The 14,295-nt window shown below is 40.7% G+C and overlaps 1 protein-coding gene across 1 annotated transcript; it reads left to right on the top strand.

Annotated features, from left to right (window-relative positions):
• Positions 1-4,128: 4,128 nt before the first annotated feature.
• btbd3b (BTB domain containing 3b) lies at positions 4,129-12,241 on the top strand. The gene is made up of 4 exons (XM_042502195.2): positions 4,129-5,194; positions 6,208-6,298; positions 8,246-8,364; positions 9,874-12,241. The coding sequence occupies exons 1-4, from the start codon at positions 4,884-4,886 to the stop codon at positions 10,904-10,906; spliced, it is 1,554 nt and encodes a 517-aa protein (XP_042358129.1). The 5' UTR covers positions 4,129-4,883; the 3' UTR covers positions 10,907-12,241.
• Positions 12,242-14,295: the final 2,054 nt, after the last annotated feature.

Raw genomic sequence — 14,295 nt, 5'->3', positions numbered from 1 at the left:
TGCCACCCAATTGTGTCAAATAAACTGGCCTGATTCTAGCTGCCAACACTGCCATCACTAGGCAGACATATTGATGCTACATCATCACACCTCATCCCTGCACGCTGTAGGTAATAAAAAATAACAGAAGTTCCTAACAAGTTAGTCTGGTGATGTCAGCCTAGGGAAAATAAGAATCTACCTTAAAGACAGACCTATATTTATGTCCAAATAAATATTTGTTAATTATTCAGTTATAACTGAAAACTTAACTCTGCAAATATGTTGAACTGTTTGCTAGCCCACACTGTCACAAAAGAACCAGGATTCCTTTGGGGGGCAACAAACTACTCTCAAATAAATTAACCAAACTGACCGCAAGGCAGATTATTTCATACATCTGCAAAGACCAATTCGTTCTGTGCACAAAGCATTTGATTAAACTGGGAATTATGGCTATCAGGTTTTATATGAGAGGAGAGAGAAGGCTATGAGTGAGCAATGTGTGGGAGTCAGTGTTTGAGCACGTGTTGGGCCATGGTTACATGGTACATGGTCTTCTCTACACTGTCATTATTGTATTCACGCACTCAGCAGCACATACTTATACATGGCTGCAAGATTGGATAGACCGTAGATAGCAGACAAGTAGATAGGTAGACAGATAGACAGACAGACAGATAGATAGATAGATAGATAGATAGATAGATAGATAGATAGCATGTGTGGGGGAAGTGTGCCTTTGTTCAAATGGCTGCTCCAGAGAATTTGGTGGCTCCTGCAGCTCTTGCAGCCCTCCTACAGTCACAGGCTTCTCTGTGCTCTCTAGGTAAGTAAAATTACCTCCATACATCTTGTGACTGTGACATATTGATTGTGAGCCAAAGGAGAGGCTATCATCTCATCTATGGTGTTGTTTTCTTCTCTGGTCAGTTAAAGTGTGTTAGGCCATTTGTTGGACAAGACATTGTTAAAAATTCCTGTCTTTCTTTCTGATTAAATTTTGATTCCATCATTGTTTAAACTCATTATTCAAATTCTTAAAATCTGAGATGGCTGAGTTTATATTGTGGTGGTCTGTGAACAAGCAGAAAAGAAAAATAGAGAAAGAGTGCAGTCTCTTCCAGAGAATTTGGAAAAACCACAAGTTTCTATTTCATAAACTCACATTTAACTTTGGGCACTTCACACATACACACTCACATGCACACACACAAGCTCCACACTGTTCTCGTGCATGACTGCCGGCTCTCTCCCAGACCCCGCTGACTAACAGTTCTCTTTTTCAAGAGTTCTAAGCCCCGTCTCTGGGCAGACGCCATCACTTCCGCCCCTTCCACCTGTCAGGTGCCCTTGCCTGCTTTAATGGCAGCAGTGGAGAGGGCAGGCGGCTGTGGGGGTGGGGGGGTGAACGCTGGACGAGCTGCTGGATCCTGTCCCTGCCTCCGTGTGCCAGGCCAGCATCACAGTTCATTTCCCAACCTCCTCTCTCCTCCGCTGTGCTCCGCCAAGCCTCTCAGCAGGTGTCTCTCTGCAGAGGAGTTCTGCCACTACACACACTTACTGCCACATCTCTGTGCTTAAACTTAGAATGGCAAGCAGTGACTTCCACACCACAACTAAAGACCTCAGTATTCAGGTGGTTTTGGAAAGAAATTTTCCCTGAAAACTTTCTATGAAATTCCATTAAGACTGCACCTCTTGTGATCTCTAATAGGGCTTTTCACACTTCATGTTCTTTGACTTTTTTGTTTGAATTGCAAATTGATGTCTTACAGTACTGTGAGTACAGGCCCGCCATTATATAGTAATTCACTGCCTGAGAGCCACTTATGCATATTTTCTTTTTAACACAATTATTACGTATAATAACATAATTATTTATGAATTATGCCATTATGAATCAATCTTGAAAGAGGAAAACAAGTATGTGCTTGTGTGAACAACAGGAGAGATTAACTGAGAGTAATATTTAAGGATTCCCCTGACATATGAGGTACCTGACTACTTTTTCTACCTTCAGTGGCTTGTATATATTTCCTGCCGGCTGCAGTTACTTCTTAAAAGATGAAGGTGTCCTAGTACAACTACTTTGAAGATAAAGGTTTGCTCTGAGTACTGTCATCAAGAAGCAATCAACAAAGGCACAGCTGGACTCCTGCTGCTTTTTAACTTCACCTTTTGAAGATAATACACAGAGGCTGGAGTTTTGCCAGGCACTGATATGCAAGAGAAATGTTTAAACTTGCATCAGAAAATAAATTGATCTATATTAGTACTACAAGTTCACAGTTTTAGTGCTATTATCTACAAAATGTTATTTAATCATATCATTATTTTAATATATGTTCATTTCTACATTATTCTATCATCAAGGACAAACTAAGGACTAACGGCCTTTGTCGACCACAATGCTGATTGCCATGCTACTACAGCCGTGCAAATGTTATCCATTCCTGTAAAAATGTGTGATTACGTGATGACAAAGTGTGAGACAAAGGTGATGTTGACGCTGTGACAACACCATCATTATTTCCTTCTCTCACTCCTAGCTCTTAATGTGTGAATAACACGATTACATTTTCTGCTGATGAATGGAGAGAAAATGCAATTAAAGAGAGCAGGAAGCCATTTATGGTGACATAACGACGTCCTATTTATCATACAGGCTGCTAGACAAGGATGCCAGATAAATCACAAAATTGTTGGTTTAACGTGTATTCTGTCAGTTTTCTAGGCTGCCTCTTAAACATCACAATCGTGTGATCAGTAATGACACTAGATTACTGTGAAATAGCAGAAATTGATATATAAATTAAGGTTACACTCAAAAGATGCAGAATATTTTGAGGACTCTTCCTTTATGATCATTGTTTTTAAGTCTTTATACTCCAAATCTGACCTGCTCTTGCTTGTGGATGTGGTTACCAAGGTAACATCTCTAGTGGCCTGCAATTTCAGAGTATGGTGCCCTGTAATGCTGGCTCCATGTTACCATAGCAAATTTCTCTGTTTTCCAGTACATACTGTATAAAGGAGCTTAGTGGGCTAACGCTCCTCAGAGCAGCAAACACTAAGACAGTTAATTAGGGTTTATGGTAAAATCAATATTGTGACAGTGGTTCAAAGAAGACAATCTCAATTAATTTATCCACCTCATCCTGCTCTTTATGTCAGGAAGATTTTCACTTTTGCAAATATAATGTGATATAATACGCAAACAAACTACTATTAATAGTAGTAATACAGCTACTATTAGCAATGCAAAGTGCAAAACAGCAGTAGAATTACTAAAGCGCAATGAAATAAAAAACATAAAACATAAAATTACATCAAATATGACAGTATTTCATAATATTTTAAACCACCACCACCAAAACGCTAAATCATCCCAGCGCTTTAAATAGAATACCCACTGTGCACAGGGCCAACTACACAAGAAGAGCAAAGGAACTGTATGCATTATACATTGTGCAAAGAGTGCATTACATTTATAGCCCCATGTACTCCCCTGAAAAGATGACTTAACAAGAAAACTTGAGCGCAAGCACATATTCACATATTGGAATTGGAAGCAAAAAAAGTCTACAGTATTTCACAATAATTTCACATATTTAAAAAGTAAAAATTGGACATTAATTTGAATCTTAAATATTTAAAGATAAAGGATTATTAGCTTTCCACAATATGCTACATTATCATGTTTTAGGAGTATAAAAGTAGCGCGTGTATGATCATTTTGACTCTGTTTTGTCTATAAATCATATGTGGACTTGCATATAAAAATGTTTTGCACTGGCAAAACTGTTTAGAGGTCATAAGTCCAATCAAAGAAGCAAAGACCTATGAATTGCAAATTCTACTGTTTGTATACATTTATGAGAAGCTTATTAAAAACCAAGTTAACTGTCAAGAGGATGCATGAATTAAGCAAATTTTGCCCTTAAAAAGAGCATGCAAGAGCATTTGCATTGCCCTTTTGAAATATAACACAGAGTCTATATTTCCTGTAGTGCAAAGTGAATGCTGTGGCTCCAGGTACAGCAAAACTGTAGATAAATATATCATTCTTATGGGGCATGGCTGTCACTTTAATTGAGACGTTGACTATTGCATATTCAAGTCTGTGCTGCACTAGGCTGCATAGCCAATCATGAATGCTGCGCGCTGCCATTGGCTGAGCGTCGAAGAGAGCCGTGTACTGAGCTGAGAGGGGCGGGGAGGGGGGCTCTCCATCTCCTCTGCGCTCTCCCATTCAACCTCTGTAGTCAGCAGAACGAGTGGCTGAGCGGAGCTACACAGCATCCACGGCTACAGCATCCTGCAGATGACTCTGCTCGGTGGAGGAGAGGGAGGAGAAAAAAACAGAACAAGTGTAGTGAGAAAAAGGCAGATCTGCAGGTAAAGAGAGACTGAGAGAAGAAGAGAAGCACAGAAGGAGTAAGAGTGGGAAATGAAAGGAATTGAGTAAACACCGCTGCCTGCCTGAGGACCACTGCAGCTGTACTAAATCTGGGGCTGTCAGGCCAACCCTCAGCAAAGCAGTGAGTGAGAGAGGCAAGGGAGCAGAGGAGAAAAAGAAGTGATTTAAAGAGCTGATCTCATCACTCCGGACAAGCAGGGATGGGAACCCCAAGAGCCTCACTGTCAGCAGATCAAACTTCACATAGGAAAAGTGCCTTTGGATCACCAGTCTCTTCAGAGGCGTGAAGAAAAGGGGGAAAAAAAAGAGTTATCCTGTTACTTCCCTGTAAGGTGAGACCTCGTACAGGAGCTCTGATTACTCCACTGCTGAGTCCAGCTCAAGTCGCTGCTGTCACCCCTCAGTCCTCCCTCACACCTGCCTGCTCCTGGTGAATGTCTTCTCTGCATGCAATCCCACTGCTCGGCAGTTGAACACACTCATGGTCGATGCCAAGGGAAGGAACATGAAATGTCTGACTTTCTTCTTAATGCTTCCCGAGTCAGTGAAAAGCAAGTCAAGTAAAAGCTCCAAGAAAGGGAATGCCAGTGGCAGCTCCAAGCTGCCCCCTGTCTGTTATGAGATAATCACTCTGAGGAGCAAGAAGAAGAAGAAGATGGCAGCGGACATTTTTCCCACCAAAAAGCCAGCGTCCACCACCACAGTGCAACAGTACCAGCAGCAGAACCTCAACAACAACAACACCATACAGAACTGTAACTGGCAAGGACTTTACTCCACTATAAGAGAAAGGTAGGTACAACCAGCAATACTCTTCCTGAACCGGGATTCATTTGGGATTCTCACAATTGTTTTCATCAACAGGAAAGATAAATCTGAAATGTATTAGTTTTCATAAAGTTAAACAGATAAGAGCTGCAGGTTTCATTGTATTTTAATTGTCAGTTTTCTGAACAGAATCTCCATTAAATTTAAACATGTATCTGAAAACCCCTGAGTACTCTTGTATGTGTACTTAGGTGTGTGCATGTGTGTGTGTGTGTGTGTGTGTTTGTGTGTGCGTGGGTGGGTGTTCCCTCTGCCCTGCCCTCAATCCACTGGGGGTATCTCTGTTTACACCCTCTCCCGCTCCTGCAGACTTTGTCGCTTTGACATAACAGAGGGCGGACAGGCACCGGGTGCGTTTGATATGCACAACAGGCAGAGACTGCTCTGGACTAAAAGCAAAATATTTACTTTGGCCTATCAGTAAAAGACCCCAGCTGTCCGGAGGAAAATGTGCGCTTTCTGACCTGGCTTTGTTGTCTCTCCAGAAACTCACGGGGCTGTTTACCCACCCCTGTGACATGTTCGACTATTCAATAATATATGAATGCAGCTTTATTGTTGGTCCCATTCTTTCACAGTGGGGATTTTCCATTTACTTCATTGTCTTGTTTGCTAGTTTTTATGTAGATCTAAAGAGTTTCAGTGGGTTTACTGTGCAATATAAGAATTTAAAATCAATTCAATGTCTTTGGTGTTGCCAGATGCAATGGGGACACTTTACGCAGAGATAAAACTCTTGTTTTAAGAGTAGCAGAAAGAATTCTGTTTAGTTTGCTAATTTTGTTTGGACTTCTGCCAAAGAATACTTGGTATGATTTAGATTTATATTTATAATAAACATATAAATGTGTTGATGTGCACTGATTCTCCTGTAATCTCAGATATGCTTTTTCTCCCCTAATCGGCCTCTCTTCTAAAACAAATGCACAGGGTAAAACATGTACAATTCATTCTCTCTTTTCTTTCATCTTTTTTAGGAATTCAGTAATGTTCAACAATGAGCTGATGGCAGATGTTCACTTTGTGGTGGGTCAGCCTGGAAGGACTCAGCGGCTGCCAGGACACAGAGTAAGAAACTTCATCAACCAGTAAAATCACGGTAGCAGGGAGGAAATTAGCAAACAAGCAATCAGCCAGCCCGGCCCAGCGTTGTTCATATCATATCAGCATAAAAATAATCTCCCCCATTGCCAGCTGCGATGGAAGTGAAATCCTTTGTCCTCCGCTCTCACTTCCGCACCATGTGTCTTTTCTAGACAGTCCTCAATTATTTATGTAAATGAGGCTGACGGATAGGGGTTCGGAGTGAGCGAAGGAGGAAGGGAGATCCTCTTCAGCAGTCATGTCACACAGAATGGATGGCCTTTGTCTCTGCTTTAGCTCAGAAACAGCTTTGCAATTACTCAATTTATAATCACACACATCCAACAGGGCACAATGATAAAGCATAGATAGAGAAAGGTTCATTCAGCTTTGCATCTCACATCCTAGTTTACTTTTTCACTTATTTACTTGATTAGCTTTTGAATTTTGAACTGACAGCACAATGAATATAGTATAAATAGCTATGATTATTATAATGGGCCCCTCATTGATTCTGTTTATGCCAGCTGTAACGTGCAGGTCGACATGCTTCTTTGTTTAATCCCCCCTCTGACCTCATTGCCTTTTCCAAGATACTCACATGAATGATTAAGGTTTATAGTTGCCTAGACCATGTGCCTCATCTAGAAGCACATCATTACATCTACTCTGTTTAAATATGATTATAACATTCACATTAAATCTGCTGAGCGATTTTGCAGCTAAGAATTTGGCTCGGCTATCCATTCCACATCTGCACCGTCAGATGAGCCCTGCATGGGTCATCTTTTTTTTGTTCTTCACATGGGACCCAAATGTATTATCTATGATTGGTAGCAGTGGTGCACTTCTTCAGGGCATTTATAGAAGCAGTTATGGAAGGGCATTGAGGATGACTCGACTGCACTTTATGCTGAGACATTATGCCAATGAGATATAATGACGCTCAGCGCAGCGATCTTTATTGTGTGCATTTGGCAGGAACTCAGATGTGCATTATGATTTAATTTACAAAGTTATATCTTCACAAGACGGAAGATGCCGTCTGCAGCTAAAAGCAGTAATTTATGGGAATATCTGTAAAATACAAAGGGTCAAGAGGTGGGACTAATCTTTTTCTAATATAGTGCATTTATATACTTGTCTATAAATGTATGTCTAAATGCAATTTTTTTTCTGTCGACCTCTCTTTATGGAAAAAGAAACATGACTTTCAGCATGTACCAACAGCAACAGCATTGTTTTAAAATGCCCTCATTTGCAAGGTTTATTTTAGATTGGAGTCACTGCAATTTTAAGAGAAAGTCTGTGCCTTTTTTGAGAAAATTTATGCCGCCCACATACCCACCTACACATACTTGTGCTTTACACACAAAACACAGACATGCACACACTAAAACATGAATGTACTTGAGTGTAATATAATTCATGGCCTTGTATGCAGCTCTTATCACTGGGATTATTAGTAGCATTGTGTTGCATCTGATTTCATCATAAGTTCAGAAAAGTCATTAATTTCGGTAAATTGAACTTTTGCCGCTCTCTGTTCAGTTGTGCTATTAGGATTTCCTGTTGTTTTTCTTTTCTTTTTTTTTTATCAGAGGCAATCTTGTTCATTAGAAATCTGCCTCCCTGTCCTCAGGGGAAATGGTAACTGGCTGAGCTCTGCTCATTATGTGAGAAACTCAACAGGTTCAGTCTCTCCAGTGATTAGAACTGAGGCATTGTTTAGCATCCACGAAGAGATTTGTGTTTTTATGTAAAGACTAAAAGCTTCATGTGAACTAATTGGATTTAGTCCCATTCCAAATAATCTTTCCTTTATCCCAAATGTTGTTACATGTCATGTGGTTTCCAGAGAAATCATAGAGGAACTGGGGCATGTTTTCATTTTTCTTTTTCACACTTTGTTTTCTCTTCTTCTTCCAACAGTATGTTTTGGCAGTGGGCAGTTCAGTGTTTCACGCCATGTTTTATGGTGAACTGGCAGAGAACAATGATGAAATCCATATTCCAGATGTGGAACCACCAGCATTTCTGGCAATGCTGAAGTAAGGACTCTCCTCTGTTATCACTCTGTGACAAAAAGTACTTCCTTCCACTGGCCCTGTCCTTCTTTGCTTTCTACAGTGCCCTTTTAAAACAAGTAGTGTTCTCTTTATGTTAATAACTGCTATTTCAATTGATGTTGTGGTGGGGAGAAAAGTGAAGTTTGATGAAACTAGTCTAAATTACGTGTGTAATGGTACAAAGAAGTCACAGTGCACTTTATACGGCAGTTAAAGAGTCATGGTTTGGTGGGAGTTATTCACAGTGAAAACAACAAAACCGAGTACCGTACATTTCTTCTCAAGTATTTTGAAGAGACAGTTGTGCAAGTGTCAAAAAAATCGAGAAAATCCTCTTTTTGGGGACTGGGGTAACATTTTGCTCTATGGCAACATTGTTAAAGTATTTTCATCATAAAAATACAGAATATTTCATAAACTTGTGAGTGATGCTGAACACTTTCCCAGAATGTAAGAGATCACAACAGGCCACAAAAGCACCTCTTAAGCTACAAAATTTAAAATACCAAAATGTTGTTGTTATAATTAGTTCCATCATGGTGATAAAGCACCCAAACATTTATCATCCCATTGACTGGAACATCTTGGTGATGCCGCTGAATGTCTGTTAGCATGTTGGATTTATATCCATTCACATATGCTACAAGGGGGGAGCAGCATGACACCTTGTCCTCATCTACTACTCTCTCTGCTGCTGTAGCTGACCAGAAACCCGCAGCCAGGTCTTCCAGCTTCAGTGTTTCATTTGCACTTGTCATAGTGGTACTGACTTGCACATCAATCCGCTTGTTGCTAACCTCAGCACATGTTGCTAACAATGTATGGCTAAAAGTTTGTGGGATGAACTCGTGTGAACTTTTGTTCTACATTACGTGCATCAATTTACATACTGTGCATGTGGCTGCATGTACCTGAAGGTTCAGTACATATTCACAAACCAATGCACCCCTAGTGTATACCCATTTCTGGCACATCTTGGACAAACATGTTTCGCACATATCCTACCAGACAAATTAAATGACGTGTTTCCTCCTCTATCTCAGGGATAGAACGTATATCTGTCTACTTAAATTTCATTCATTTTATTCTACTTCGTACTTTTCACACTTCATATTGTTCTCTACCTCCTTCATGCTGCTCCTCCATCACATTCATTTCTGAGTTCTCTTTGCTGTGTCCTTGCAGGCAAGATACAGTAGGTGGTAGATGAGGGTGTAGGAGGAATACTATTTTTTGTCCTATTTGATTAGTTTGCAGTGATTTCACTGTATTGAACAAACGCAGAGATACTGTTGCTCACAATATTGTAATATCAGTCTGTTTCAACCAACCATTTCAACTTATTTTTGTCATATTCATCTTACCCTCAGCTCCATTTTAACAGTATAATTATCTTCCTTACAAAAATGTTTACACCATCCTATTCCATGTTATTTCTGTAGTGTCTGATCTGTTTTCTAAAGCTGAGAAAGTCACGTTTTATGTCAACAGGTACATTTACTGTGACGAGATTGACCTGAGCGCTGACACAGTGTTGGCTACTCTTTATGCTGCCAAGAAGTACATTGTCCCTCACCTGGCACGTGCCTGCGTCAACTTCCTGGAGACTAGCCTGAGTGCCAAGAATGCCTGCGTGTTACTCTCCCAAAGCTGCCTGTTCGAGGAGCCAGAGCTGACACAGCGCTGCTGGGAGGTGATTGATGCCCAGGCCGAGCTGGCGTTACGCTCGGAGGGCTTCTGCGACATCGACGCCCAGACCCTGGAGAGTATCCTACAGCGAGAGACACTCAATGCTAAAGAGATAGTGGTGTTTGAGGCAGCGCTCAACTGGGCTGAAGCTGAGTGCCAGAGACAGGACCTCAACTCGTCGACTGACAACAGGCGTAAGGTTTTGGGTAAGGCCATGTACCTGATACGAATCCCTACAATGGCGCTGGATGATTTTGCCAATGGAGCAGCCCAGTCGGGCGTGTTGACGCTTAATGAGACCAATGACATCTTCCTGTGGTACACAGCAGCCAAGAAGCCTGAGCTGCAGTTTGTCAGCATGCCTAGGAAGGGCCTGACACCCCAGCGCTGCCACAGATTTCAGTCCTGTGCCTACCGAAGCAATCAGTGGCGTTACCGGGGCCGCTGTGACAGTATACAGTTCGCAGTGGATAAAAGAGTTTTCATCGCTGGCTTTGGACTGTACGGATCTAGCTGTGGCTCAGCAGAGTACAGTGCCAAGATTGAGTTGAAACGTCAGGGAGTACTGCTGGGACAAAACCTCAGCAAATACTTCTCTGATGGTTCCAGCAACACCTTCCCAGTATGGTTTGAGTATCCTGTCCAGATCGAGCCTGACACTTTCTACACTGCCAGCGTGGTTCTGGATGGGAATGAGCTCAGCTACTTTGGACAGGAAGGGATGACGGAGGTGCAGTGTGGGAAGGTGACATTTCAGTTCCAGTGCTCCTCCGATAGCACTAATGGCACTGGGGTGCAGGGGGGACAGATTCCTGAACTCATCTTCTATGCTTGACAACCCTTGTGCACAGATTTGACTGATCTTCGATGCACTTATGAAAAACAGAAATTTATCACTTTGTGCATATTGTCACTTTCTGGTATTTATTTTTGTCACTATTGTGCAAAACAAAAAAAAAAGTTCAGACCTGCATTAGGGTCTTGTGTGGTTTTGGTTTCAGTAATTGGTCCACTTGAGTAGGATCAGATAAATGTCTCAAGGTGTTGGGTTGTCCAAATGTGTGGATGAACATCCTAAAAGATTAAAAATATCTTGCACTAGATGTGCATGTAATGTATATATGAATATATGTAAATTTTGAAATGTATATGATGCCACAATTGTGGCCAATGCTGGCCTCAAAGATATCTTATATGATGAATATGCTACAGTATGTTTATTATTTCTATGCTTGCATAGAATGCACATATATAGCAGCAATACTTCACATTCTATACTCTTCGATGAGCATTTCATGTCACGACTCAGTCTGGACGATCAGCATCAAAAAGGAAGTGAAGAAAGGATGTATAATACTCAACACCAAGACACACTTTCCTTAGGCATTTGTATTTGAGTGATTTCAACTGAATCTGCAGCTTTTTGATACTCTGAATCTAGTAACGGGGCACTTAGAGAGAACGTGAGGGGTCTTAGATTAGGGGGCACTAGATATAATGAGACACAACTCATACAGCATCTCTCTCTGTAGCATGTGGCTCTGCACCTACACTCATCTCAGTCACTCCAGTGAGGTTTAATTTAGATCAATGTAATTATGTTTACAGTGAAATTTAACTTAAAGAGATCACCATTAACAGCTACATAGTAGAGTGAAAGATTTCTTTAGTTTAATCTGTCCGCACTGCAGTGCTTACAGCAGGGGCAGAATCGTTCCATTTTATCTAATGTGTACTACTAATTGTTCTGGCGCCTTGGTTTTGTTTACAGCAAAAAAGATCAATGATTGATTCAGTGTTAGAAGCTGTTTATCTTACGGACTTTTACTTCTCTTTGTTAAAAACTCTGAACTGCTGAGCACTCCCTCCCAATGTGATCATACAGTATCCGTACTTGCATACTGTATATGCTACAGAATTGCACTGATGTTGGTTTGTAATTGAATTTGTCATTTTGTTTTACTTGTTCTTTTAAATGAGGCAGATTCTTTTGATTTACTGTGCTACTGAATATTTTTGTTCTGGTGTAGGATAGACATCCACGGGCTTGTCTGCTGATAACAATTGATGGGCAAACTGGTGTTCATGTCCTGTGTTTACGTGCTACAGTGCTGGGAGACCAACGAATGTGTATGATTGTTGATGATGCAAATAAACAAAACAAGTGGTACATATTGGTTGTTCATCCCATCTGTAAAAAGTGACAATGCTACATTGTGTCGGAAATTAGGAGATGGGGACAGATGATGCCCTTCGGCAATGCAGTGATTTACGATGCCAAGGAGAGCTGTCTGTTGATTGATGATCCCTGCCGTCATGCCACTTATACACCCTGCTTTTTGTCTGTCAAACTCAAACTCTATTCTGCATCCCACTGAACTACACAACATTATACCCCCCCCCGCCCCCAATATGAATTTTAATGGGCTACAACTCTAAAGTATGGCTTTTTGATGTGCAATTACTTCCGCAAAGGTCTGAAGACACCGACAGTGTGGCAAACAACCTCTACAATGTTGAATTTTTAAAGACTGCACTCATAAATAATGGCTCCTTGACATGGCCACATGTTTCAAGAGATAGAGAGAGAATGATATTACAATCTTGAAATGTTGAATTCCCAGAATACCACAATGTTTAACTCATGGTCAATCTTGATGTGTCTGTCTGCTGATAAAAACAAAGGACAGCAAATCTCAAAAGAAGATTTCTACTCTTGAAACAATCTTTAGTAGTGGTTCTCTTGTGTTGTAGATAAAGTTAAAAGTTCCAACCACAGATACAATTGCTCAAGCACTGACAAAACCATGGATTAACAAAGTAACTATGGATTTTTGAGTTTTACTTTCTTAATGCCTGACGTAGTTTACTGTAAAACTCAAAAACAGGATGAGTCATTTGCTTAATCTGGAGACCAATCATATCTCTCCATGAACTGTATGTTCAGAAAGATAATCACTCCTGGGAGCTTATGGCAGGTAGTTGATTACCAAGGCACTCAATAACGCTGAGACCAAGTTTGACATCGCCAATGAGCATGAAGCCCTTGATGAATTGAGCTCAATATGTTGGGGGACTCAGTGCTTCTGTGCGATTTTTCATGATTGTGGCGCTAATGTTGTAAGCAAGATCATTAATTGCACTGGAGGCGGCGGGGGACTGGAATGTGCCAGGAGTCAGAAGCAGGCCTGCTTTCAACAGACACAGAGAGACACTCATAGTTTCATTGTGCAAATGTGACTGCAAAATTACAACCCAGGTATGGGTTACATACAGTAAGCATGCATTTGTTTCTCCTCTGAAGCAAAAACCAAAAGACCATTCCTCATTTTATTTTCCCAGAACAAAATCCACTCAAGCCTATACACCTGACGTTGTTTTGGTGTTGATCACAGTCAGCCAGAAGGCAGGAGTGCTGCCAGAGGCTACCAGCTCACTGCCAAAACTGTGATGGAAACACCTCTGATCTTCATGGAGCACATAAAAAAAACTGTTGGATCAATAGTGATACTTCAATCAGCACTTCTGTTGGCACTTACTATTACACAGTAGATATTCGTCTTCCAAACCCCTTTAAGCTATGAATCTATCATGGACTCATCATGTGATATATACAGTGAAAACATTTTTATTTCATAAGATGTGACAATTATTGTGGTAAACCATTTTGATATTGTGAATGAAATGCAATCAAATCTCAACGGGGCTTAGAATAAAATGCATGGTTAGGCATCTAATTATAATTAGTTTGTCAGTGATGGAAAACATAGGAGTGACTATGTATTACTGATGAGCAAGTCAGTGTGGTGACAACTTCTGTTAAGCATTGCTCACTCATATACACAGTGCTGGCATCCTATTTGATTTTGCCTCGGAAATTTGAATACATAATTCAAATTTTTTACAATCTTTATTAGAGTATAGAGGAAGCTGCCATGTACTATTCATCATTAATCTTAAATGTGAATTCTGTACATAACATAGACACGCTTTGGAATAAACATATGGTTTAGTGGGGGAAGGGAAACAAAGTTGTTGGATACTGACACAGACTGGGCAAATATCGCACAGGAAAGTCTCATTGAGGGTTTAATTACTGTTCAATACGAATTAAGGATGAAAAGATTCAGTCTGACTTGAGGGAGGACTGTGGATTACGACTGATCAAGATTCTTAATGCTCTCTCAGAATGACTGTTCCGAGCGTAGATAAGTGCGTGAACAG

Source organism: Plectropomus leopardus, chromosome 13 (assembly GCF_026936395.1).
Source record: "Plectropomus leopardus strain MGB_pleo_1.0 chromosome 13, ASM2693639v1, whole genome shotgun sequence".
Taxonomy (NCBI): Eukaryota; Metazoa; Chordata; class Actinopteri; order Perciformes; family Serranidae; genus Plectropomus; species Plectropomus leopardus.
Note: the sequence above shows the minus strand (reverse complement) of the source record. Positions and strands in the feature narration are given on the sequence as shown.